The 27,858-nt window shown below is 39.0% G+C and overlaps 2 protein-coding genes across 2 annotated transcripts in view; both read left to right on the forward strand.

The window, feature by feature from the left end:
- Positions 1 to 6,549, forward strand: part of LRRC1 (leucine rich repeat containing 1) — a 70,590-nt gene extending 64,041 nt beyond the window's left edge. The window contains exons 11-14 of the mRNA XM_035543123.2: positions 423 to 538; positions 1,446 to 1,618; positions 3,127 to 3,263; positions 5,130 to 6,549. Of these exons, the coding sequence (XP_035399016.1) occupies positions 423 to 538; positions 1,446 to 1,618; positions 3,127 to 3,263; positions 5,130 to 5,288 (585 nt within the window). The 3' untranslated portion in view covers positions 5,289 to 6,549. The remainder of the gene's footprint in view (positions 1 to 422; positions 539 to 1,445; positions 1,619 to 3,126; positions 3,264 to 5,129) is intronic.
- A 5,313-nt stretch (positions 6,550 to 11,862) lies between these two features.
- On the forward strand, positions 11,863 to 21,394 carry LOC118246106 (protein scribble homolog). Its single transcript, XM_050709487.1, has 7 exons — positions 11,863 to 11,884; positions 13,791 to 13,828; positions 14,119 to 14,325; positions 16,265 to 16,501; positions 18,335 to 18,424; positions 19,010 to 19,087; positions 20,772 to 21,394. Exons 1-7 carry the CDS (start codon positions 11,863 to 11,865, stop codon positions 20,913 to 20,915), a joined length of 816 nt encoding a protein of 271 aa, XP_050565444.1. The 3' UTR covers positions 20,916 to 21,394.
- The last annotated feature ends 6,464 nt before the right edge of the window (positions 21,395 to 27,858 follow it).

The following is a 27,858-nucleotide window of genomic DNA, read 5'->3' on the forward strand; positions in this document are numbered from 1 at the left end:
ACTCGTTTGTATATAAAGTTACCACGAGGAAAGAAAGAATTAATAGGTAAATACTGAGCTCAGAAATATGGAACATTACAGCTAGTATTTTTTGTGAGGGTAGTCTACAAAGTGACATCTGTGTGATTACTGACGTCTTCCTGGCTTGGAAGGCTATAAAAAGTAGGTAAAACTTGATGTATTTGTCAGGATACACATTATTCACAAATAAAGCTGTTCAAGAAACTGCTACAACATACCGGCTTCAGGTCAGGCTTCTTTTAAGTTAATACTTGTTTGCAATCTGTACCTCTGGGTGCAGGCATTGTAACTTGAATGTGCTATGACATTTTATGTGACCCACACTGCATGTCTTTGTTTGTATTACAGTACTGCAGTAAAAATACTCTTTTTTTTTCTTCCCTTTTTTTTCTGTAATACAGATTGGGGGATGCTGCAGTCTTAATGTCTTTTCTGTACGTGACAACAGATTGTCTCGAATTCCTTCTGAAATTTCACAAGCCACTGAACTTCATGTCCTGGACGTTGCAGGAAACAGGTGGGATTTTTGTATTGTCACATTCTTTTGCTGGTTTTACGTAATTCTTTCTAATGACAGAAGACGTTAGGTGTAAGAATGAAGTAGCAAAACCCCAATTATAACTGTTATGTTGTTATTTTTTTTTCATTACTCTTGAAACTGTCAAAGCAATCTTCCCCTCTGGCCCAAAATAAGCATAAATTGCATATTGTCATGTGTAGATTTTCTGGATTGCTTTGACCCCAAGGAAAAGGTAGGATTTAAGGAAAAACTCTGGATTTGTGTATTTCTGAATTAAAACTGATAATCTAGGCACTTCTGTAGAGCTTCAGCTGAAACTACCTATCTTTATGACAAGTGTCACTAATACTGAGTGTCTTATCTTAGGGATAACATTGCAAGTGACAAACAATCCAACTTTGACTCTGCAGCTTTTCATGAATCTTAGCTGATACGCTTCATAAATCAAGGTGCAAAAAGGGGTAGATTGAAGCATAAAATAGCAAATTAGTGCAGTTGCTTACTAGGAAGTTAAAATAGAGGAACAGCAAATGGCATTTCGTCTGTGCAATATGATTATTTCATAAGCATTTCTGTTCTGGCAATTGTATATATAAGGTCTGCCTATATATAAGCAGCAGTCTGCCTTCCCAGGGCAGTTTATCGCAGGAGAAAAAGCTCAGCATTATTTTAGCAGATATTCACAGCTATAGAAAATTACAGTGTAAAGTTAAGCTACAGATTGTTTTTAAAGGAATGGGATAGTTTGAGTTGACGAATACTGTAATGCCTCTGATATGAGGCATTATGTCACTCCTGCCTCTTCCAACTCAGAGTTGTATAGTTATGAGTCAACTTCATGCCCATCGATTAAGTCTCCCGGAGATTACCCTGACTTTTTTTTTACTTTTCTTTTTTGAACTAGACTGACGTATCTTCCCCTCTCACTGACTACCTTAAAGCTGAAGGCTTTGTGGTTGTCTGATAACCAGTCCCAACCTTTGCTGACGTTTCAGACCGACACAGACCCTGAAACAGGAGAAAAGATTTTAACATGTGTATTACTTCCTCAAATGCCTTCTGAGCCTGGTTGCCAAGGTAAATGCTTAGAGTTAGTTTTTGATTATGTATAGAAATACTACTGCTTTGTTTACTGTGTTTTCTGTTCTGGAAAGGTTTGTAAAACAGACTTTTTGATATCTATGTATTAGCTCTGTTGAGCACAGGTATGGCTGAATTTTCACTTGTAAGCTTTTTTCTTTTGTAATCATAACTTGAAAACGCTCCCAGACGTGTTACTGAAAATAAAATGCAACCAGGTACAATACATGAAATACAGACCTGGAGGAAAATGGCTTAATTGTATCATTATTCTGAGGTTTCCAGTGGACCAAGTAGTGGTTTCTATATTTGTATACATTGTTTATACGTTTTAAATTACGTGTATATATATATATAATGATGAAAACTGGTGGTTTTCCAACTACAATCTTCTTATCAGAAAAATAATTAAATAGTAAAAAGCAGGAGATGTTGTACTACTTAGCAAGTGAATTTTCTTTCAAGCAGGCCTGCCTTACGGTACTTTATTATATTCTTTAACAAGCACAGAATTGTAATGATAAGTTGCTTTTACCTTTTATGGTGAAACTTGCCTCTTGGTCAGGTGGAACTGTAAACTCTTTCACGGTTTGCTGTTCCACTAAGTTCTGGATGTTATTTGTCCTCTGAAGCTTTTATGGCAATGTGTGAACATTGAATGGGGTTCATCTGAGCTAATATTTAAACTCTTACTGTAATCACTGGACAGTAATTCATCCTATCCCAGAACACTCCACCGAGTACAGAGGGAGCCTGAGGAGAGAAGCTCAGTTGTAGATATCTATGTTATAGGTATCCATACTTAGGTGAGAGTAATTTCAGTACTGTGGGACTGGAGCAAATAGAAACCGTTAAAACAGTAGCAGTGTAGAAATGGCTGTTTTGTTCTGGTTTCTGAGTTTTAAGAGAATACAAGTTACATTAAGAATTAAAAGAAGTAAATAAGTAAGCCCCTTTAGATTTAGAGAAAATTAGCAAGAAGAGTAGCAGAGACAGACTGACTTTCTTTAAAGGCTTGAGTAGTGGAAATCAGATTTCCTCTTCCCCAAATGAATGTTATGACTTCAAGGACAGAAGATTGCAATTAAGATTGTTTGACACGTGTGCATAGCAACAGTAAAAGGACAAGGTTGATAAAAAATAATGATACTGTGATATGGAGTGCCATTTAGGTAAAGGCTAACATCAAGTGGCAGGCCTGATCTGAAAGAAAAACACTTATCAGGGCAAGTATGTTAAAGTATGTAATCAACACTGTAAAACCACTGCAAGCCTGAAACAGCCCAGGTACAGAAACTTCTCATTTATTTGGAAGTTATATTTTGTATACACTTGATAACAGAAAATTAATTCATTAGAAACTTCTGTTTTCTTTGCAAAATATAAAAATACCCAATTCTAAATTTGGATGAGTGATTGGTTGGCTGTTGCAGTTATTAACACTCATAACATGCTGACATTCTAGACTTGCTGCGAATCTTCAGTTACGTTTGCTGTTTTAACAGATAACCTGCCACGATGTGGTGCGTTGGAGAGTTTGGTAAACGAAATGTCAGATGAAACGTGGAATGAGCGGGCAGTGAACAGAGTCAGTGCAATTCGCTTCTTAGAAGATGAAAAAGATGAAGAGGATAATGAAATGGTATGTTTTGGAGACCTGCAGGCACTGTGGCTTTAATGCAAAAGTGTGGAAAGTGTCTGAGCTGTCTTGCTGTAAATTTCAGCTGTGACTGCATGCATTTTGTACGTGTTTGTAGTGGAAACTGTTCATGTTGACTGCTGAAACTTTTTATATAAACTTAAAATGTGTGGGTTTTTTTGTTATTTTTTTTCTGTTTTGAATTTAAGTTCTGATGCAGGGCGATCTTTGTTTTGTTTTCTTTTCCTGTGTCTCCTCAGGATGTTTTCTTTCCAGCTTTCCAGAAACAAGATAGGATCTTCCTCTGCCTCTGTGAAGCTTTACTGCCTGAAAGTTTATAGGGCCTAATTTAGGATTCCAGCACTCTGGCATGTGTCTCCACCAAGTTTGCTACCGTGCTACATTGTTTGTCTCTCTTGTTTCTATTTCTTATCTTTCTCTGTATTTCTCCCTTTTTCCTTTTTCACCGTTTGCATTGAAATAACCATAATGTCCATGAACAGCAAGGATTTTGCTCATTAGTTTCCCACTTAAAGGATGTGGGAACATCTGTCACTGTACTTATAAGACCTCTCCATTAAGTTGGGCTTTGCATGTCCTGAAGATCAAAATGCAACAGTCTTTAACTTTACTAACTTCTATTAACAATTAAATATCTACGTAAAGATTAAGACTGCTTCAATCAAATTTTCAGCATGCTTTTCTAATGCTCTAGAAACTTCCTGGTGGTCCTCATTAGAGCTCAGCCTGAGATAGTTCAGAGCACTCTGTGGATTGTTGCACACTGCAAGCCTGGTCTTACTTTAAAAAATGACTATAAAGATTCTTTCTTGGTAGGGAAATGAATATTTAAGTTTTCAAGTAAGATGCTTAGTCTAAAGTACCAGAAACTAAATGTCTTTGACAAGCATGGTTTTTAGATTAACTGATAAAGGATTTCAGAATGGTGCTTGTTAACCACTGTAGCAACCTGAGAATGCCCTTACCAGGGCTCAGGTGGTAATGATAACTGCTTTCAGTCATGGTATTACAGCCTGACCTGAGGCAAGAATATTTTTTGGAGAAAAAGAAGGCTATGATCCTTTTTGGGGGCAGTGGGATTTCTAATGGACCAATCCATCCATTTATAGGTAGTTTACCAGTTCCACTGCACATAGTTTACATATATGCCACTGAAAAGTGATTGCATGTGTATATCTATTATGCTGATGCATATTGTGCAATTATTCCTGGTGTCCTGTGGGTCCCTAATCTGGATGCCAACTGAAGTTTTTGTAACTTTTGTTTTCTTTGCAAGTGTCAACACAGTGATGTTAGATAGTCTTGTGTCTAAGATGCAAGAAAAATGTTCCCTCTTCTTGCTTTCAAGATACTTGTTTTCAATTGATAAGAGAACCAAACTGACTGGAAAGCATACAGATCTCCATACAAACGTGTAATTGACATTGTAAAGAGATCTTGTTGGATTCTTTGGATTCTTTCAAAACCAGCTGAATCTTTTTTTTTTTTAATGTAATCTTAAATCACTTGGATGGTTTTGAGGAAAAAAAAAAATCCCGACCATGTTAAAGAAAGAATCTTCATTTCGGAACTTGTACTTCATTTGAGTGGCTTTCAGATTTGTAGGTCAAGAGGGAAAAATATTTGCTCCTAGACAGTTCTTAAAACCTCTTTCACTGTCTTCGTAAACAAGCGGCTATGGAAAAAACTTTCAAAATTAAGCATAGTAGTTTGAAAAGGAAAAGTGGGGGATTTTTTTTTTTTAAATCGATAGCTAATATTTGGTATGTAAATGCTAAAGCCTTGAAAGTGTATGTTGTTTTTCAAAGAGACGAAGGCAAAACCACTTATTGCACTGTTTATTTTTAGAGAACACTTCTAAGGCGAGCCACTCCACACCCTGGAGAATTAAAGAACATGAAAAAGACAGTGGAGAATTTACGGAATGATATGAATGCTGCTAAAGGACTGGATTCAAACAAAAACGAGGTCAATAATGCCATTGACAGAGTGACCACTTCTGTGTAGAATTTCATCTCCAGGTTTTACCTCCTGTGTCTTCCCCTGCTGTTGAAACGTTCCTGTCGTCTCCTGGGACCTCACTGAGCCCCTTTTTTGTTTTTAACCAGAACCTGATTCATCATCTCCATATATGTGAAAAGTGCTGCCCACTGGAAGAAAGTGCCTTATTTCATCCAGGCAGTGAACCAATAATTTCCAAATCAATATTGTAATTTTAATAATACTACGCTTTTTAAAGTATAATACACTACTGTATGCAGAATACAATATTTTTGTCTTAAACACAGGGGAAATAATGCTCTTCATTTCCAGAGTGCTGGGATATCTTTTTCCCAGTGGCTGGATGTGCTGGTGAGAAATTTAGTTTTGTGGAAAAAGATACAATTTTTTTTATTTTTTTGGCAGCTCAGATGGTGTAAATTTTAAAATTTTGTATAGGACTTTCATAACAAAATGATGTATTTCATTTTTAAGAGAAAATTTATCTTGAGCGGTACATATTTTAGTATTTGTGGAAGAGAACAAGTTTCATGGACAACTGTACTCATTTGTTTGTACCACCCATTGTGCCTTATTGTGTCTTATATGTCATACTAGTCTTAAATATAGAAATTCTTGAAGAAAGTGAGTAGATTTAAACTTGGTCTTCTGTTTTAGATACGTTTTTCTTTTCAGACAGTAATTTGTTGAGATTTTTACAAAACAGAATTTACGTTTAAGTCATGGGATTTTAGTTCGTGAAACACAAATGTTAGTTTTGTTGTATACGGAATTAAGATTAAAATGACCAAACTGCTATTGTTTATTACATAATGCACTCACACTTTAACTTAGTTGTAAGGAAACATCTTGTTTTGGATGCAGTGTTGCATTGCTGTCACTAGAAATTCATGCTTCCATTGTTGTTTTTAAACGTGCCATCTGTAAAATAACTTGAAAAACAGCACGATAGACTTTCAGAAGCACAGTATGAAAGTAGTTTTATGTATTACATAAGAAAGCATGATTCTTTAAAGTGCTTTGGTGGTTTTATATACTTATATAAAACCATAATAAAAAAATCTTTAAAAGCTTCGGTATATTTATTGTATCATTAAAATAACAATTAAAGTATGTATGGATTAATACTGGAATTTACTATCACTGTTACTGTGTTGCACTTCCAGTGGTCCAATGCTGATTTCAAGGTCTTATTATATCTGTGGGTTCTGGTTTGTTTACAACGGTAAGTATTAACTGAGCTTAATTCAGTAAATAACAATCTTGCAAAAGGCTGATAAAGACTGATTTTTGGTGTCTATGGGTTCTGCGTGTGCCATGAACTAACAAAGATCTCTAACTTGTTCAGCATGGGGACTTGAGCAGTCTGAGTTCAGAGCAAAGATTTGACGTATTTTGTGTGAGCTAATGCAATGAACCCAAATTTCAACAAAATGGAAGACAGGACACTTCTGCATGTGTGGCTAACGGCATCCGTCCTTCTGCCAGACATTTCTTCTAGCAAATGTTGGTTGCATAGAGTTTTGGGGAGAAGATGGGAAAGGAGGAGATCAAGGAAGTCACGATAACTTCTGTGTTAAAATTAACAATCTGTAGTGTTTGATAATTTTTGTAATTTAACTTCTTAAGTTTTAATTTGAGGCTTTTACAAACATCGTTTCTTTCTTTTTGAAATCAAGCAAGTAGGTATTGCAAGCCATCTCCAAATATTCAAATCTAAACTGGCAAAATATATTAGATTTCCATTATTTCTTCTCACCCCAATCATTCCTCATTTACACTTTGAGGCATAAGCTCTTTGCAGGAGCTGCTGTGGTTTGATAGGTGTTAGGTTAGCTCAGGCAGGGACAGTGCAATTTCGTTCTTCCCAAGGCAGAGTTCTGCCAGTTGTTCTTGGTAAGCTGCTATTAAAAGAAAATGAGAAAGAAAATGAGGGTTTGGTACAGTTGACTCCAACTTTGGGTAGAACTTTCCTTTTAAAGTAGTTACTGGAATCGGCACAACCGAAAGTTTAAAAAGGATAGGAAACTGTAACGAGAGTCCAAGTAAACCTCAGCAAATCCATTTAAATGAGAGGGAAATTAGTTCCTAAAAAAAGACAGACCAAAGACAAAGGCAACAAGACTGTGTACTCTGTGGTGACAGCTGTAATGTTTTTCATTCAGAGGCTGTGGTTTGTTTTGTTTTTTTTTTTTAGCGTCTGCTCCAGATATAAAGAAGAGAGCTCAATCAGCAAGATGAAATGAATGTGTAAAGCTTGGATTTGGGCCTTGCCTAACGTGCTGTCAGATGAAAATAATTAACAGCTCGTGTGTACCTACTCCCTCCTGCTGAAGTCAGAATAATCCATAAACCTTGCAATAGCTTAATGATTAGGTGCTTTGTCATTATTCTATTCTAAAAATGAGCTTTTTGGTCCCTCTAAGGAGACCTTAGAGTGTAGAAATGAGGCTTAACTTCTGGTTAGCCCTGAAGTGGTCAGGCAGTTGGACTAGATGATCTCTGAAGGCTCCTTCCTGAAACTAAACTCTTCTGTTCTATTAGGTAGTTTCTTTCTGTACACTCTGGCAGGCTTGTGGAAACTGTGCTGCAGTCCAAAAACTAGCCAGAAGGCAGGCAGCACGTGCTGCGTCAGCTTTGACATAAAGTAATTGCTTTGGAATCTTTTTGAGTAGTGGGAGGAATAATGGTTTGGGTTTCTCTGGCGTGTAAGCTACATATGAAAGGACAGCAGTGAATGGGAAATCCAAACCTGTTGCTTTCCCCTGGGATGGCTTCAGGTTCCTTCAACCTAGCCTGCCAGAAGCTGGATGGCTACTCTAGTGTCCCTGTGGTCATCCAAGCCTAAGATAGGTGATATGAACTGCTTGTTGAAGGTGTTTGCTTCCACTGATTTGTAAGAGAGAGTAAAATGAGCTCCGAATATAATTCAACAGTTGTTTGGCTAGAGGTTAGGGGAGTTGATGTCCACCGGGACACCATTCTGTAACTGTCCCCTGCCTTCTCTCTCCCCCAAAACCTAAATGTTTGGTTGACAGCAGCCTTATCATAAAAGGGGGGCTTCCCTGTCATTCCACCTGATCAAAACACCAGCAGCCTAGACCAGTGATAGTCCCTCTGATCTCCCTAATGGCCTGTATGCGTGCCATTTTATAAAGCATTTTTAGGTATACTTGTACTCTAAACAGTGTTGATAAGGTTCCAGGCAATTTTAACTCTGTTTTATAGGCAGAAAAAGCTGGTGCTATTTATTATGCTGAAATTGTCTGTCCTTGAAAGCATGAGCTCTCCCTTCCCAGTCTCTGGCTTTCTTTCTGACGCTGTGAGGAGCCCGAGTAATGAACACAATCTTGTAAGCATAACTTTTTTTTTTCCCTCTTTAAACTTTTTCTGCTTTTTAAAATTGCTTTGCAACTCTTTTGGGAGGTGGTTTAATGGAAGGGAAGAAATCCTGCAGTACTTGCATGCTGCTTTATTAGCCGAACAGTTAACGAGGGAAAACCAATTGACCATAGTGGTGGAGCGGGTTTAATATTAACCTGTCAGTTATTACACGCGAGTTGACTTTATTGAAAGTCACAATTGCATAGGCTTAGGAAAGCAGAAGCAGTAGTTGGTGTAGCAACAGATTTTTCCATCCCCTTTGTCTTGCCCCAGGCGTTTTCCACAGTTTCCATATAATTTATATGTCACGATTATTTTTCTGGCTCGCATTCCATATTTTTGATAATCGGTGTATTGTTGTAAAGCGAGTACTGGAAACTTGCATACCAATGTTTTTTCCAGGAAATGACTTGCCTGTGTCCAGGACAAGCTGATCAGACTGTTTTTTGTCTAATGGGAGTGCTTTACCACTGTTGGGCGAACCATTTGTAGCTGATTAGTGACTTAACGCATTTCACTACGTGGTGCTCACAGATTCAGCTATTGGGAAGAGAGTAATGACACTGGGAATTTAATTTTTGTAAAGTAAATTATTTTAATATACTTTAATGGTCAGTTGATATAGCCTGAAAATTGAATGTACGGTTATCTGTGAACACGTCCCTCCCACTGAGACTGGCGTGTGCTCTTTATCATAAATTTCTAGACCTTTTGTTAATGGAGAATCACTGCCTTTCTTCACCTTGCATATGGAAAATAAAATTACTTCAGTTTTTCAGTTGTCTTGATGAGAATGTTTCCCACCTTAAGTTTCTGTAAAATGCAGGAGTCAGTTCCCATGCTTAGGTTGAGGTCAGAGAAGATGAGTAAAGTGGACTGGTGTTGGCTATCAGTAAATGTTTTGGGTGTTCCCTTCCTCCTGAACACTTTGTGACATTTTCAGCGGGATGTTGCTTTCCTCTTTCATTCTGAGCTCAGGAACATATTCAGCTTTGAAACGGCTTAATGAAAAATGTGAGATTTTCCAAGTGAAAAAGCAGACACCTGGTTTGAGGACAGCTTTGTGAGCTGCTTAATGGGAACCATCTTATCCGCTCTTCTGGTAGGTGTTGGAGACGCTATGCATTTTATCCCTTTTTCTGCAGTTTTTGTGCCAACAGGATGGCCAGTCTTGGATTCAGCAAGGGCAGAGAGCTCTGAGGAGCTCAGTGTGTGTGGCTGGACTGTGCTGTGCCCGACTGAATTACCATCCCTGGAGGCCTTCAAGAAATATGTAGATGTAGAACCTAGTAGCATGGTTTAGTGGTGGACTTTAGTACTAGGTTATAGGTTGGACTAGATGATCTTGGAAGTCTTTTCCAACTGGAATGATTCTATGATTCTGTAAATGAGGAGGAAGCATTTGTAGCAGTCTGGTTTCAAATTTGTGACTTGTTCAGGGCGTGCCTGTTAATAGTGTACCAACATCAGTGTTAACACTGAGATCTTAAAGAGGCCACTTATCTTTATATAGGAAAGGTCCTCTGCTGGTAAGGAAGGCATCGGTACTGTCTGTGGGAAGGACTGTAGCTCCTTGGTGATGCTTCAGGGAAGGGATATAGGAAACTTCCTTTTCAGTAAATACCAGGAAGTTGACAACTGATGTTCAGTAACCTTTGGCACTTGTTCTCTTAGTGCTCGTCTGTTGTTGAAGAGTGGTTGTCTTTAACTGATATCTCTGGATTTGGAGCTGAAGGCATGATAACAATCATAATCAAACCCAACTCTCTCTGTAGTAGATGAGTGCTGACTGTGGTAACTTTCTTCAAAATCCATGGATGCACATGCAGCTTGTAAATACCAGCAAATCATCATCAGCTTCAATTTCAGTTTATAAGCATCCCCAGAATAACGCAGAGATAGGACTTTGCTTTGAAGCTAGTTTCGTGTCAGACTAAAACCACCTTATTTTGGCACTCAAGCAAACTATGGGACTGTACTAGTGATGCAAACAGTTTGATTTTCTCTGATCTTTCCCAGTAACTTGCCAGTTTTACCCAGACCCAGAATAAATGAGCTGCATTAAACTATTTTGCAATTGCTTTTGGCAAATGTGATTGTCCTGAATTTCTGGAATATTAAATAAGTCACTACAAGATCATGAACGCGAGTGAATTTCTCTGCATGTATCATTCATTGATGACACCAGGTACTTCTACCAAGCAACATAAAATCAAAACAAAATCTGAACAAAAAAAAAGAGTGAATATTTGAATATTACTGATCAAAGTGGGAGAAAAATGCAAGTCTGAAGGGCATTTGCATAGTGGATGCTTTCAGCATAACCTACAGCATGTTTTTTTTAGAATCGTGTATGTTTAGGAAATTGAAAAATGGGTTCTGGCTAATTAATACTTGAACATCTAAGTTTAAAGTTAAGTCATCTACTTACTGCTAGCAAAGTTTCCCTGTACAAGTCTTGCTTCAATAATCTGTCCAGACAGCTGTTTTGCTGCCTCTTCTACAATGAAAGCATATTCAAGTATGCCTTTGTTTCTGCAGCAATTTGGTTCGCCTTCATTCTTATTTCATCCGAATCACACAAAGCTCTTTTAGCTTTTTGTACTTTGCAAAGAGAAAGAATCTGAAATAGTTTCCAGTTGGAATACTGAATGTTATGTGTAGTTGTACTTGAAAAGAGTGTTTATGTTGTGGGAAATACGTCTTTAAAGACGTTTTCTTTCCCATTTTTACTAATTACTTAAGGTGTTTATAGACAAGAATGTGTGTTTGGGGTTTCAAGTTGAAATGCAGTGGCAGGTGTATTGCCATCAAAAAATTCTGGGTGACTGAAAGCTCTGACAGTTTTACATTGGGTTGTACTTGCAGGTGGTTACCAGGTTACTGCAGTAAGCATGGTGTTTCCTTGTCACTCTAGGGTTTCAGTATGGTTTTTAAGAAATGTGGGTGGTTTTCATTTCTTCTCTTTTAATATTAGAGTGTTTGGGATTCTTTTTCGTTTGCCAGAATGATTTAAGGTGATATATAGCATTTGCAAACCTTTGTTGCCTGAAGCAAATTCATTCTCTAGAGGATTTATTAGCAAGATCTTATCAGAACAGACACCTTGTACTTTATGAGAACAATTTGTCCTCTTAATATACAGGGGTATGATACAGAGGAATATTTATGTTTTGAAGAGACTGCCTTTGAAAACATGAAAAATAGATTGGAAGGAGGTAAAAAGGGAGCCCACCTGACTTGCTGGTGAAATATCACAGGAAAATGATCTGTTTACCAATACGATAAAATCGTTACTAATGAAGGGAGATTAAAAATGTATTTCCATGGGATGTAACAAGTGCTGAGGCTGATGAATATTTTTTTCCCCAAACATTTCTTCTACATTTACAAAACAGCAGTGTAACACAGTCCAAATATCCACGAAGCTTAAAAAAGTACTGAATCCCTCTTCTCCATTTGTTTTATTCCAAATATTTTAAAGAGAATGTAAAACTACATGCCTCACTGGGTATTTGTTGCTTATGACTTAAAACGTTGACTGTCTAAATCCTTTTGGTTCTCAGCTTCCCTGGGTATAAAATAGATAAAGAAACTTCCAGCTGTTACCTGAATAGTAAGAATACCAGTTAGCATCTATAAAATTCTGTAAGGAGGACTAATGTTTTTTCTTTTAAGATATTTGTCAGTAGCCTCTTCAGTCTCAAAGCATGGTCCTATAGTATTAAATCTAATAAAGAATGAATTAATAAATTACGCTGTCACATTAGCTCTCCTGAAATAAAGCAAACCCAAACAATAGCAAATAATTTTAGCTAGCATATTTTTCACGATCTGATTAGAATTTCTGTCCTAATTAATATTCATAGGAAACAGAGTTTCTATTTAAGAGTACCCCATGTTTCCTTATTCATGGCAAATGTGAAGAAATAGCTTGCCTTGCGTTTGCAATTGTCAGGAATGGGAGCCACTAACGTGTCACGATCGTTTGTGCTGCTCATGCATTCAGTTCACTGACAAACTAAATCTGGTGTCAGCTTGAGTGTCCCGAGCTGCGTGGTTTAGAATAACCACAAATCCTGGCCATTTATCAGTGAACAGCAATATTGCTGAGTATCGGTGCAGTTCAAAATGTGATCTAACAGCAAATTTCTTACAGAGGCTGATCACTCGTTCGATTCACAATGCAAATAATCCTCTGGTTGGGCTACGCTCTTTTAAAAATTCACAGAAAATTTTATAATTGTTTCCAAAGACTCGCTGGGATATTGTGCGTGTCCATTTCCTAGTCTTTTATAGTCATACTAAATCTAAAAGTGAATGAAGAATCCCAAGGGGAGCTCCTTCAGCAGCTGAAGATGGATCAGCACGTCCAGGATGGACAGCCTTGTGCTATCTGCCTTCCTTTCGCATCCTTAGGTCTAACAGAGGTGGTGACTTCTGGGGTGCTGGTCACAGCAAGAAATCTGTGTTTGTATGAACGGAACCATTTTGCGTTAAAAAGGGAAAAAGCAGAGGCTTAAAGAAGTGTTAGATCTGAATCAAATATCTGTTTGAACAATATCAAAGCCACTGTGCTGCTGATTGCCATACCATAATACCATAGGCTTGTTGATAACTTTTTTCATTACTTGGTGTTCTCTATCTCTTTGCCCTGGTGGAGCATGCATGTTACTGTACCTACTGATATGGCATCAGGCTGCTTTCTGCTGCTGGATTTGTATCACCTTAAGGAAATGCAAAGAGAAGTTTAAAATAAAGCTTCAGTGAAAGTTAAAGGTTATTGTGAAAAATGATTTCTGAAGTTCGGTGAAATTAAGGTATATAGGCAACCTTGACACGACTTGATATGTATGAACTGTGTATGAAGCAGAGAGGAGGGATTTTTGGATGTAAATAAGTAACTGACATTTTGGGGAAAACTGGACTGTAATTTTCTAAATCAACAAACCTTAAAGTATTATTTTAGGATTGTGCTTTTGATTGGTACTGTTCAGCAAACAGAGCATTTTATTCGATGAATAGTGTAGAAGGAGGGGGATGACAATTTTATTTTATTTTTTAGTCAGGACGTGAGATGAAAGTCGCTAAAAGTCTAAGAATTCTTGTTTGTTTTCTTAATAGTGCAGGGTATAACATTATTGAAGACTGTTGTTGATCATGTAATTCTTCTTTATGAGGCTGAAGGTGGGCTTGGCTCCATGCTCATGTAAGTCACTGGAGGCTTCCACTAACGTTAGCAGCCTTTGCTCTTTGTATCGCCAGTAGCACCATTAATTGTCTCCCTGGGACTAAAGGTACATCCCAAGGTAAAAAGGGGAAACCCAGTCTTAAATAAATAAATGCTTAAATACCTTGGAGAACTTGCCGGACAATTTCTGCATGCACATGCATCAGTCACTTTCTTAAAATCTATTAATTGCCTTTTTTTTTTTTGTCCTCTTCCTCTCAGGGCTCTGTTAAGTGGCTTCCCAAGTCTCCTAAACTGTACAGTGGCCATAACTGGAGCTCCCAGGGCTCTCACTGGGCCTCGTTGAAAGGAAAGGAAGGTTTTCATGGTGGCAACCTGTACAAACTCAGCTCTGCCAATGGAAAATGGAGGGAAGGAAGGATCAGCCCCGAGCAAGAGGCGGAGGAACTGGAGGATCCTGATGAGGATGTAGGTGGTTTTCTTAAAGTCAGGAGAGACAATGTTGTGTGTCCATCAAGAAACTACCAACAATTCAATGCTCAGTGCCTCTGACAGGAAGGCTGGGTGCTTTTGGGTCAGTGGGAGGCTGCATCTGCCACCTCCCCGAAGCTCTGTTGTGTACCTTCACATCCTTGCTTACATTTTGTGTCAGCCAGGACAGAATCATGTTCAATGTTTTGTTCCTTTGCTTGCAACTAAAAGATCCCAACCCCCACGAGGACAGTGCAAGACAAGTAACCAGTGCAATGATGAGATGGGTACATTTAAAAAAAGATGTTACTCCTACTTGTGTCTCTGGTTATCAGCATCCCTCCATCTCTTTAGGGTGAGCGGGTTGTTCACAGCACTCAAAGCTCAGTCATGCACTGGAGGAGGCAGCTGTGGAGGAGGTGGAGGAAAACTGCACTTTCTCAGCCTTGCAGGGTGTTGCTCGTGAGGTTTTCCTCCAGAAGTCTGGTGGGAATGAAGGGGGAACTGGGTTTCTTGCTCCTTTGCTCCTGTGCCACAACCTCACCTCCCTTCCAAGCTCCTGGCAGCCACCACCGAGTCCGATCGGGTGGATCTACCTGGGCTACTCAGCCCTGGGCTGTCTTTTTTTTTTTTTTTTTTTTTTTACTTACGTGACTTGAAGCTCAGCAAATTCCCTTGTAATTTTAAGTAGAAATAGGAAACAATCACTCCATGCTTGCTCTCCTGAGGGTTGGTGGTGCTTCGTTTCATCCCAACCAAAAAGGCAACGTGGGAGAGCTCCGATACAGATTTAAAGACAGTGTCCACTGGGGTTTCTGAACAGCTGCTCATGGTAATGCCACTGCCTTTGTAATTCTGTTTTAAACCACCAAGCTTAGAAAGGCATTTATGGGGTTTATTATCAAAGGTGTTGACCTTTGTTTGCTGCATCATTTTACTGCCAACAGAAGATGTAAGGATTATGGTAATATGAAGGTGTGATTCAACCTTACCCATCAAAATTAAGAAGGAAAAAAAAATCAGCTAAATATAAACAAAGCACCCATACAATGTGAACAGAGTTTGGAGATCATGGCTGGATTTCATTTAAACACCTTGCCAAACAAAGCTGATAACTGGGAAGCTTCACTATGTTTTTCAGTAAGACTGGTTTATGTATTTCTAATCTCAAGCCCTGGTGGTTTCACTCGGCGTAGGGTGACGTTGTCCGTTCCTCTACATCTCAGAACAGCTACATCCTACAGCCAGGCTTCAAGGCTGTCTTTGGGGTGCCTCACCTCTGAGGCTCCACTTCCACCAGACTGTTACCAAGTTTGCAGGTCCCCACCCTCTACTGTTTGAAGCTCAATAAAGTCAACCCAGCTTCTTTTTTTCACTGAAACATTTGAATAAAATCTTAGAGATACAGATGCAAAGGTCAGGCTCACCTTCCCTCTCACACCTGTACTCCCAAATATAGATGAGCCTTGAGGAGCTGTGAGAAATGTTTTATTTTCTGCATGGGAAACCTTTTCCTTTGCTGTACATGTGTAGCTCCTTGCCCTGAGAAGTGGATTTGGTGCTGCTGAGCTGCTGTAGTCTGCCCAAAGTGGTCTCGTTTCCACGCTCCCTCCTTTTCACTGGGCATCACTGGAAGTGGCTGGGGAATGGTGAGGGTGCACGTGCTTGTGAGTGTCCAGGGATCTAAAGGAATGCTGTAGGAATCCCGTCCCTATAACCTCTGCCCTCGTATTGAGGGAAAACTGTGCCCAGAGAAATAACTGTACAAAAAGATACTCGTGTACATTTGCTTTAAGGTTGCAGTTTTGTCTTCTGTGAAGCAAATGCTAGTGTGATAAAGAGGAGCAAATCCAATTTACAGCATGTAGCACCCAGGAGTCAGATAGCTCTTCTCTTTGGTGTTGCTTTGTTTACCTGTTTGATCTTTAACCCCTAGGAACCTATTTCCAAGTTTTCTGGCAGCCTTTTTGATACTGATGGTAGCGTAAGAGATCAGAGAAATACCAGAACAGCTCTTCAGGAGAAGCACAAGTCAGCAGTGAAGGGGAAAACTCTCCCAGGGACTAACAGCAAGGCACAGGCTCCTGTCTCAGCAGTGGGCAGCTTGTCCGGAGAGAGCAGCAGGTTTCTGGAGGACTCAAGAGCTGCCGATGGGACACAGCCCCCACTGAAGGTAACGAACCACCCTAGGCATGCCTACATGTCCGGGGCTGTGTTCTGTGCAAGACACCTTTGCATCTTCACAAAGGATGCAAAGAAGGGGGATTTCGCCTGGTAGTTGTAATGAGACAGCCATTGACAGAGCGTAAGTTGGGGTTTGTCCTTGCTCCCAGTGGGTTATCCTTATAAACCACACTCTGCAGCCATTCAGCACTGTCTTGTTTTGCATAGCCAGCTTTGCACCTTCGTAAAGTCAAGCCAAAGGTGTGTGCAGCTACAACTTCACCTGTGAATGCTTAGTCCTTGGTTTAGGAGCAGTGACATGGCCTTACCCTCACAGCGTGAGGAAGTCTCCATCCCATGACAATGGGTGGCAACGTTCAGGTGGAGATTCATCAGTGGGAGCTGCAAGATTTGGGCTGAGATTTATAGAGAAAGCTACACACTCTGAATTCAGTGGGTACATCACATCTCAACATGCGTTAGAGGACATGAGGAGGAAACATACCGTATGGGATTTAGAGAGACGTAATAACAGAAATGCAAAGTTTGCTGCAGCCCAAGACCCCGGGGATACAGCTCCAGAGAAGACAGCTCACCTGGTGGGACAGCCGTGGTGGCGTCTTATCACCAAAGCTGACAATTACTCATGAATTCTTGGGCCTGCGGGTAATGCTAAATCTAAGCTAAACTTGGCAGGGTGGTTTTCATTTGACTGACAGGGTATTTTCATGCCTTTTTAAATCAGGAGTTTCAGATGAGTATGTTATCTGTGCAAGAGTAACTGCACATTTGTCAATTTTCAAAACACAGCTGTGTTGAAATAGTCTTAATTATAAAATATACAAAGTTGTTCAAGCCTGAATTGTCTTAGTGAGATGAACCAAATCAATGACAGTACAAGCATTTTGCTTATGTGAAGAAGTGAAATGTGATTTGCATTCAAGTTCAACTACAGTACAGCAAGGTGTTCCTTAAATCTAATCTGATTGTTGTCTTAGCAATTTTCAAAGTATTTAATAACAAGAATATGATACATTAAAGAAAAATAAATCATTTCTGGGAATAATTCTTAAACATAAGTTGTCTTTGGAACATGAAGCTGATTTTATTTGGACTTTATTGTAAATTATGCACATTCAAAAAATCGTCTTAGGTACTGAGCAGTTGTTCTGAAATTTTGCCATTACTAGCAGGCTAAGAATAGACTAGATGGATTACAATTTATGCTGCTTTTAAAAATATTTAAGTACTGATTTTTATTTTAAAGTCAATAGTTACTGTTGAATCTTTTGACAGAGCAACACATACACACACAGAAAGCCTGTTTAAAGAAGATATTGTAGTAGTGCTCAAACTCAATTACCTTCTCTCTCTCTCGAGTGGAGTAAGTAATCAGACTGTAGATGAGGATCCGAAGCAAAGGTTTTTAGAAATGTACCCCAAAATATTTACTCGTCACATCTTGTGTATATTAGCTTTGTGGCCATCACGAATGCTCAATAAATTGGTGGGTTTTATGAAACAACTGGGTTGGTCAGCAGTTCTCCAGACGGCAAAGAATTCTCAGGATGAAGAAGCTGTGGGCAAAATAAAGTACTCTTAATAAAAAGCCTTATAAAGTTTTGACATGACTGTAAATAATGCATTCTTGATGTTATTGAAAATTACAGATTAGGCTTGCATGTGCTGGTGTTGAAGAATAGCACAATTTCTCTCTGGGTTGAGGTGTATAGGGGGAAGTCTGGTGGTGTTCAGAATGGGAGCTAGATTTTCATTGCTTGTGTAATTAATAGGCAATACTTTTGATTAATCAGGCCTCTTATCAATTATAATTCTTTTCCAGATAACCATTACTGTGTGCAGTCAAATGGGGAGTCTTGGTATTAGCATTGCTGGTGGAAAGGGCTCATCTCCATATAAAGACAATGATGAGGTGCATTTCATTACTCAAAATTTATCTAGTACTCATTAGAAGGAAACTGATGAGCAGTTCTTTGCAGCGATTGTGTTTTGTTTTTTGCTTTCTGAGGTTGTCCTCAATGTAACATTGCTATCTTAGTAATACAGCTGATGAGGGGAAAAATGGGTAACTTATTCCCAAAGTAGAAGCCGCCAGTAGATTTTGATGGGAAAGCTCATGGAGGAAGCTCTATTTGAAGTCACTCCATTTGCAATCCACGTGCCTCTCCCATCCCATTTGCTCATTCCCAGGAGTTAACTTGATTTGAGAGAAGTATTTCTTGCATCTTCTCACTTAATTATCATTTAGGTAAATCCTAGTTTCCCAGTCTGTCCCCCATGGCATATTGTAAACAATTAATGACTTCTGTTCATTGTTGTATAGTCAGCCATGGAAGTTTTTTTTTCCTGCTAATATGCTGAGATGCTTTAGTTTCTATTTTAATAGAGGGAGCAGAACAATATCTCTTGAAAATTAATTACTTCTTATTTGCTTTTAACAACTGAGTACAGTAGAAGAAACTGTGTTATGTCTGAAATGTGTATTTTGTGTTACCAGGGAATTTTGATTGCTCGGCTACCAAAAGATGGTCCGGCAGACATGGTGGGAGTGCAAGCAGGAGACAGAGCGGCAGAGGTAGATGGTTTGTTTGCTAATGTAGAGCACATTTTCTTCATGTAAGCTTTAATTCAATTCAATTAGATATGGGAGCTGGAGATCTAGATTTAGGCCTAGCTTTTTGGATTCTTCCCAAAGTACTTTATAAAGAAGTTATAATGACATTAAGTCTTTGTATTCCTTTTTATTATATTCTGTTTTTCTGATCTCTCTGTTCAAAGTGCTTAACAAAATATTATTCACTTTGATGGCTGACTTGTAAAGGAGAATAATGGCGTTCGTTAGCACAAATGCAGCTGCACTTGGTCCAGGAAAGTTTCTTATGGCATTGTCTTGGTCATGTATTACATGACTTTATTTGATACAGAAAAAAATATAAACTACATCAGCTTGTTTCTCCAAGGTAATTTTTGGCTGAGAGAGAACAACTCAAAGTAACTACGTCGGTGGAGTCTTACAGTGCCAAGGAATAAATGTGTATCCCTGGCTGCTCCACTTCAAGTCTCATCTTTCCTAGCGATAGCCTTTCTGTGAAGTCTCAGAGGTACTCAGGAGGTCTACCACCACTGTGGTGATCATGTATGTTTTTCTGGCACTATGGCCTATTCTTTGTTTTTTACCAGCTGCGAAAGGTAGAGTGGGAGGGGAACCTCTGCAAAATTATTTTCAGATTAAAGTAGTCTATGATTTATTTATTTTTTCAGCTCCTGTGCTCTTAAGTTTTTGTTGTACTTGCTTAAATTGATAGCTTTTACTCTAGCATACCTCTTGTTAAATTAAGGTAGGGTAGAACAAGGATTCTTTTATGTCAGTTAAGCTGCCCATAATAAGGATACAATCTATATCAGACACAGCCAAATGCATCACAGATCGATCTCTCAATTTTTACAACTATGCTATAGATTTATATTTGTATATCCTTATATATTTTATCAGAATATTCTCAGGATTGTTTAACCTTTTCCTTTTAAAAAAGTAAATATCTATTTTTTATTGTAACATATGTGAGAAATAGCAAATAAAATAAGTCTGTAAATATTTCACATCACCAGATAATCAGGAAAAAAGTCAAGATTTCTAGTTGTTGCACTTGTAATTTCTAAGCAGAGGTTCTGATTGAATCAGTTGATTTTTATGATACTAACTTTCTCGGGTTCCTCTGTAAGGCTGTAATTCGTTCTTACTTTGTGTGCTATTTGAAATATACTAGCTGCTAATGTCTGTTATTTTAATAAATAGTGAGGTAAGTTTGTATATCTGTTCCATACTGCTCAGTCACGCTATTGTTATCCTACAAATAGATATGTTTTCTCTGTCTCCCACAAGATGGCAGAATCATTCATCTATTTAAAGAATGTAAAAATAAAACTGCTTTTTGTATGTGTGGGAGATGAGAAGGAATTAATGCATTTAGGTGTGCTGTAGGGGTCCTGATGTTTTGACCACAGGCCTAATCTGTGGGCAAATAACCAGCATTTCCTCTTGGTATTTTATGTTACAAATTTTTGTTCTTGAACAGACCATTTCAACAATGCAAATGTACAGTATGTTCAGCAGATAGGGAACAGCAAGAATTGTAATTTTATTTGCTTTCTTTGTGCAACCACGTATAACAAAAGGGCTAGGTGTTCATACATTCACCTGAAAGGGAGGGAGTTGCTCCTCTTGAACAGAATATAAAAATGTCTTTCTTCTTTTAAAGGGATCCCTCATTTCAGAACCCAATGCCCATGACGCTGGTCCTGCTGAAGCTTCATCTAAAGGCAGCCCCTTCCAGACAGTAAACCATGTCATAACAGTAAGTATGGTGGACACAGCAAGTAACAAATCCTGCTTAGCTAAATAATTTGTATTGTCTGTCATTAATGCTAGTAAGGATCGTGAAGACTGGCACAAAGCTCGTGAGAGGCTGTGTAAAAGGAAAACGTGTACCAACGATCAGTGACCGTGTGTTTATGGTGGCTATCACTGCACCCAGGGTGCAACCTGGGGGAGCTCTGCTCCTGGTCAAGCAATAGCTTAGCAGATCAGACCTTTTGAGTTTGGGAGCACTAAGGGTGGTGTCCATTCCCTCCAATGTAAGTATTTATTCTGTTGCCTGGACTCCCCCTCTAGTTGATGGAAAGAGCATCATCTCTGGGGTGTCTCTTGTAGGAGGGAGAAGTTGAGCTGCTACCTGGAGGTGCTCATTTTATCCTTCATATTGAAGGGGAATTTGCATGACAGGCTAAGACCGTGTGCCCATATTTTAGGTGGCTGATGTCAGACAACATTAAGCCTACCGTAAATGTCACAAAAGGAAATGTTTGGGCATGCAAAGGGTTTATTACAATTCTGACCTACTTTTGTGTGCTTCTGTAAAAAGTTAAACTGTCTGAAGACCTACCCCAATCACAGTCATCTGCCTGCACACCTGAAATTCTAGCTTTACTGGGATGATACAATAAGATTAAGGTATCTGAATTATTAAGGTAAAAAAGCATCTCTTTTAAACTAGGTCTGAAGTACCAGACAGCACCAATGGTTTCTCTTACAGCAAATGCCAGAGGAATGCTTTGATTCTTCTTCTTCAGCCTTTTTTTCATCCTTTTCCAGGAAAAAAACTCTCACAAACCAGCTAATGGCAAAAAAAAAAAAAAAAAAAAAAAAGAGAAAGTTCACATATTACATAAGACTATAATTGAAGGCCACATACAGTTGGTTTTTTTGCTAACCATTTTTTTTTAATAATATAATTTGTTAGTTAACTGAAAAATAAGCAAATAGACCATGTAAGTCTGTTTTCCTTTGGTTTTCTCTGTGGTTTACTATTCAAGAAGGCTTGAGCTTACACTGCAGCTTTTGTCTATGAGATAGACCAATAAAGGTTCTCTATTTAGTTGCTTAGAGAAACTTATTTTTGAGTTTTCTCATCATCTTGTGAAATATTTAGACCAGTTTTATTTTCCAACTGAAAATGCTTCCACCATTTATTTATTTATTTATTGGTCCAACTCTGCCTGGTATCTGTTTCTGTAAGGTCTTAACTCACATGGCAGGAAGCACAAGGCTTCCAGTTAGAGGAATCTCTGTTGGCGGGGTTGATTCATGCAGTGCTAGTGGCTTGAATCTTTTGCAGAAGTACCTGACTTTTAGTGTTTTCAGCCAAAAAAATGAAATGACCATTTTTTTGTGCCTCTTGGAAAATAACACAGCAAGTTTCCCTGCCTCTCTCCAAAGCTCTTAAGCTGCAAGGAGAGGAGGAGGCAGATAAGACCATGGTAGTTACCTCAGAACAAGGTGCCCAGAGAAGATGTTTGAGCTTTTGAAAGGAGGCAGTGTGAAAGTTCTTCTCTGGAGAAACCTTCATATTTCTGTTCAACATCTTTTTGCTGTAGCAAATTGCATATTATGTCCTTTTAGCCCAAAGCACCATTTGTCAGTCTTATGGGTTATGGGCTTTTCAGGAGCATCCTGCTGACTCAGGAACTGGTCAGTGTCTCATTTGGTCTCCCTCTACCTTTACTCTGATGAAGTTCATCTTCCTCCTCAGTAACTGTTACCTGAAAAATGTTTACAGTGCTGGCTTCTTATGGAAGACATGCTTTGCACATTCAGATAAGCTGATGGCAGTAGTTCTTTAAAGCACAACAGAATCTTCTCCTTTGCTAGGAATCAAGGAAAGTTTGTTTCCTTTCTATTTGTGACTAGGTTTAAAGAGAAGATGGGTGCAGCTACTTCAAGGGAGGTCAGGAGGAAAGTATAGTGGCAAAGAAGCCAAAGATTTGTATTATTCTTCTTGTAACAGCTGAATTATGTGCCGGATAAGCTGGTACAGTGCCTGTATTCCTTCTCCCACTCTTCCATGTCATCACTGCTTCCAGCACTCCAGCAGGGAATCTGTCTTCATCTAATTATTCTTAATGAATTTTAATAAACATCCTCTTTGCATATGTTATCTATGATAATATTGCTGTCTGTCATTTGCCAGCCATGGTCCTTTAGACATCTCTTGCCATTTTCCTTTTTATCTCCAGGCCTTCCACTCTGACATTACAAGGGTGATCCCTCTGCCAGATTAAGGTTACCCCTCTGTTCTTCATGTGCTTGGTTGCTTTAAGGTCTTCTAAAAGAATCATTTGACTTGTTAACTAATCCAGAAAAAAAAATAAATTCAAATCCTTTGTGCCAGGTTTAAGATTTCATGACCAGTATGATCTCAGTGATCAGTAATTAATTGGACAGACAATGAAAATTTCTTTCACTCTGAGTCATTGTTTTGCAAAAGAAAAATTAGAATTGTCCTCGGTTTAACTTATGATGATTTTATGGAATTGTAGAGGCTCCAGAACTTTAATTACAATTAAGTACTTTTTTACATTCAGTGTTTTATAGACTTGTTTCAGTTGTGTTAATCACATCTCAGAAATACAGAATCTGTTTGTTTTAGATTGTTTAGTAGGTGCATATAAAAATACAATGCTTTAACTGAGCTTAAATTGAGTCTTTGGATTTCAAAATGGTAGTCTTAAAATATGAGTATGTCTATGAAGATGTGCATCAAAACATAACAGATTAGAGCCACAACTGATATCACTATCTACATGCATCCTTTGTGTAAAATATTGCATGTTAACTACAGGAAAGAGAAAAATCAGTGATACAGACCACCAAACTTTGCCAATAGTGCCACATGCTAACTATTGGAGAAGCAATGTTGCTTGGATTCTGGAGTCTTTATTTCCAGTTCTCTATTTTTCTGTCTTCTCCGTCTGCTACTTATTTTGTGCTCTTCCTCTCAAACACAGAATGAACTCCACACAATTTTTCTCCATCAAAATATTCGTGTTCAAGTCCCAACTGAAATTTCCAGTGGACTTTGTCCGACAGTGAATGGAGAATGTTAACAGTTTTCAGCATCTTCTCTCAACTCATGACGAGGATCATCATGTCATCATCTCTGATCCTTTGTCTTTTTCATGGACAAAGCCTGATCAAAAAAACAACAGATACCAGTTTGTCTAAAACTCTCCTGGTTTTGTTGGATATGCTTTGGCATCTTCTTTTTAAAACAGTTATCTAAAAATCCAGCTGTGTGTAATGTTTTTTTTTTTAGGCCTGCCCAAATGCCCTCCTTCACTCAGGCCAAGGAAGAAGGATTGATTTAAGCAGTTCCTTTTATGAATACAGTCATTATCAAATACAGCCTTTTGCATCTAGTAAGGGCATGTTTTCATTGTTTAGCAAGAAGCCTCAATTTCCTTTTGCTTGAAGTCTAAAATAGTATCGCTATCCCCAGTGATGATGACAAAGTAAGATGAAATATGAAATCATGAAATGATTCATGGTGTTTACACAAACCCTGAAAAATGCAAAACAAGATGATGGGGTTTGTTCTTCTTTTTTTTTTTTCTTTTTTTTTTTATTCCCCCCTGAAAGGCTCTAAAAGACATAATAAACGTGATAGCCATAAAGACATTTATGGGCTGTTCTGTAACCTTTTGGACAACCATTTAGTTAGAACTGGAAAGGAAAGCATACATGTATAAAGGGAAGTTAACAACTATCAGATGTTCATGTGTTTGCAGGCTGTGTCATTTACTATGCTTTAAGAAGACACTTTCAGCTGAAGCATCATAGCCGGCTGTGTGTTTATTCCTATCTCATGTCAATATGAATGCATTTTTGCAGCCAACACTGCAAATTAATTGCCCTGGGTTATTTAGATCAGTTTGTTTCTGTGTGGACCAGGAGTGTGCACACAGCCCATGTCTGTGTTTCAGCTGAAGGACTCCAGCTTTCAGTGGAGGGTGATAATGCCATAAAATGGGTGTTGAAATTGATTTTTATCTATGATTGATTATAAACAAAAATGAAATTTACTCATTTTTAGTGTTTTAAGTTTTGGTTATTATGTCAACAAAGTGTAAGAAAGATGCAAACAGAGCAACAAAAGAAATCCCTACAGTGAATGCATTGGTTTTGGTGAAGGATGTGTCCTTTTTTAATTTTACTTTTTAGGCACTGAAAATATATTTTAAGGAAAAAAGGAAGATAGTGACTGGTTTCAAATGGTCAATTACACAGTTTTCTTTTTCTTTTTTCTTTTTTTTTTTTTTTAATATAATTTGATGGTTTTGGATTGACCAGTGCTTCAGGTGTTATTTTAATAATGAGTTCATGATGACAGAAAGTGAGTAGGAGGACTCTGCAATTTCAGCAGAAATATTTTGGACAAGTTCAGGCGCTGTTCAGTAAAACTAGTGAGGTAAAACAATGGAACACTGCAGAATCCTGCCTAAACTGTCCTCCTACACCAACATCAACGTTTTCTGAATCAACGTTTTCTGAAGAGTTACTGGTAGAAGATAGAAGTTCCACACCTTCCTTAGGCAAGCGACTCTAGAGCTCAGCTGTCCATGCTGGAAAATTTTCCTTGTTCCCATCCCAAATTTCTGTGTCTTGTCCTGTCTGCAACGGGCACTGGAAATAGTTTCCTTCACTTGCTATGACATTTTATTTTGTGTGTGATATGTGTTCTCCTGTCTAAAAAAAAAAAGATCTAAAAGCAAAGCTTACCAATTAAACGGGGGGAAGCTGTGATCAGTGAAGATAAACGCAGAAATCTGAAAGCACGGGGAATCCCACTGGGATTCTGGGACGAGAAGCACCTGGTGTGAGAAAAGGATTGAACACAAGACAAAGAATGTGATGCAAATTTTGTGGCTGAGTTTTCCTACTCTCTTTTGTTGTGTTTATTTTGTTTTAAACAAACCAAACCAAAACTGGAATTGGAAAGGAAGACTTAAGTCATGATTTTGCTGCAGCCAGGGTGAATGTGAAGGCAGTGACAGAGAGCTCTGGGTTCCTGGGAGGTAGCTGTGTGAAGATGGAAATGTTGCACCTCTGTTTCTTAATTGAGTTTGCTCCCAGTTTGCAGTTGCATAGGTTGGAACAACCTGCAGCCAAGAGCTGTTTCATCACTGGTACCTATGATTCAGCTGTGAGGAAATTGGGGCTCCTGAATCCCATCAGGGAGGTGGACACAGCACAGGGCAAGTAGCTGCAGAGGACAGAGCAGTGGTGGGATTGGGGTGGCCGTGGTATGGGTTACTGGGGGGTTTTGGAGATGGTAAGGGAGATGTGCAGGAAGCAGAGGGACGGAGAAGATGGCTGCACTTGGACCAGAAAATTTGGTTTGTTGTAGAAACTCAGTGGTGTGTCTCCAAAACGGTACGAGTGGGTGTGTGAGAGCTGTCATCTGCCTGGAGAGCACACAGGGACTGTGAGGCCTGGATCAGAGCTGAGCCTCTTCTCTCCTCTCAGAGATTTTCAGCCTTTGCAGCCTGCTAGGGCCGAGAAACACTTCAGGTTTCACCACAGAAAGCCGATCAGTCATTTGGTGCCAGCTCCTCTTCATGTGCAGCAGGATGAAAAAGTAGACAAAAGACTTCCCGAACCCCACTTATTTCATGAATGCAGTCGATACGTGTCCCACAGAAACGCTGTGTGAGCAGGTGGGTGTCCAACAGGCCTCAGCAGACCGTCGTGCTGTCGGCAGGGCTGGGATGTCCTCCAGAGGCTCAGCTTTAGCTCAGGTGCTGGAGCCACGCGGTCTGAAAGACCTCACAATTCCTCCGTGGGCGTAGGGGAGAGAGTGTGTCATTAAGGAAATGAGGTAAGTTTTCGGGAAAGTTGTGAAAGCCTGGATACAGCTTGCAGTGTATTGAACAAACATATAGAGAGATGCAAAAGGCGAGTCATGCCAGAACTTGAACATCCTGTGGGATTTGTTTTTACAGTGGCAATATTGCTACAATCTCAGGGTTATGTTTTTCAGATTTAGATAATTAAAAAAAAAAAGAAGACATTTTTTGGCACCTTGGTGATTGTTGTGGAATATAGAATGACCCACAAGAACTTCATGTTACTAGCTGAAATTTTGGGGTTTATCCCTCACCGACAGCTAGGGTTTCTTTCAGTTTTCTTTATTAAATTAAGTAAATGAAATTCACTTTGTGACTGTAAGACTGCCCTATAGTAGTATTTGAAAGATAGTATGCAAGAAGCAGGCTTGAGAAGTTATGAAATGTTTAAAGAAAAGCTTTATTAGAGGAATACAAAGCTCATCACTGCATATCTTTGCAAATAACTTCAAATAAGGCACAGACCTCAGCTTTAGTTCTAGAGGTGGTGGAATTCCAAAATATGACCCAGGACACGAACCTATATGTACAGGCTGTGCATTTGCTGTAGCACAAAGCTGCTGGCTATCACTAAGGAAGAAACATCTTTTAGCAATGAGCACAGTCAAGAAAAACATCCAGTGGGTGGAGAGCTTGTAAATGTTGTCAGGTGTGCATGGCAGAAGCAAATCTTCCCAGGAGATATTAGCGTGGCCAGTACTTCTGGTCTATGGAGATCATTTATAGCTTCCAGTAATGCGTCATCCTTAGCCTAAGCGAGAGGATGGGAGGGGAAAGAGAGAGAAGCGGCTGTTCAGTAGACTGGGGAACATAACTAAAAAGTACACCTGGTTTTAAAATTAGTTTACAGTTATGGTGGGTGAGAATCCAGACTGACACCGGTGTTTTGGTGTCTACATGCGGAGCAGCCCCCTGTGAGCTGGGGGTGCCAGGTCCCATGCAGCCGGCGGAGCTGTAGCTGATGTGGGCAATGGAGCCTGGAGAAGAATTCCTGTGGCTTAGGTGCAGAAACCTGCTGGATGCACAGCTGAGCAGCCACAGAGCATCTCTGTGCTTGTGTCATTTCCCACATCAAATGGTGTATGGCAGGGAAATAACGCAGCA

This window comes from Cygnus atratus, chromosome 3 (genome assembly GCF_013377495.2).
Source record: "Cygnus atratus isolate AKBS03 ecotype Queensland, Australia chromosome 3, CAtr_DNAZoo_HiC_assembly, whole genome shotgun sequence".
Classification (NCBI taxonomy): domain Eukaryota; kingdom Metazoa; phylum Chordata; class Aves; order Anseriformes; family Anatidae; genus Cygnus; species Cygnus atratus.

Bases quoted from the DNA above. Each gene is read 5' to 3' on its own strand.
- LOC118246106 (XM_050709487.1), top strand. From the start codon at position 11,863: ATGAAAAATAGATTGGAAGGAG. The intron at 11,885-13,790 runs GTAAAAAGGGAG...TTTTCTTAATAG, and splicing joins GAAAAATAGATTGGAAGGAG to TGCAGGGTATAACATTATTG. The intron at 14,326-16,264 runs GTAGGTGGTTTT...TTTAACCCCTAG, and splicing joins TGGAGGATCCTGATGAGGAT to GAACCTATTTCCAAGTTTTC.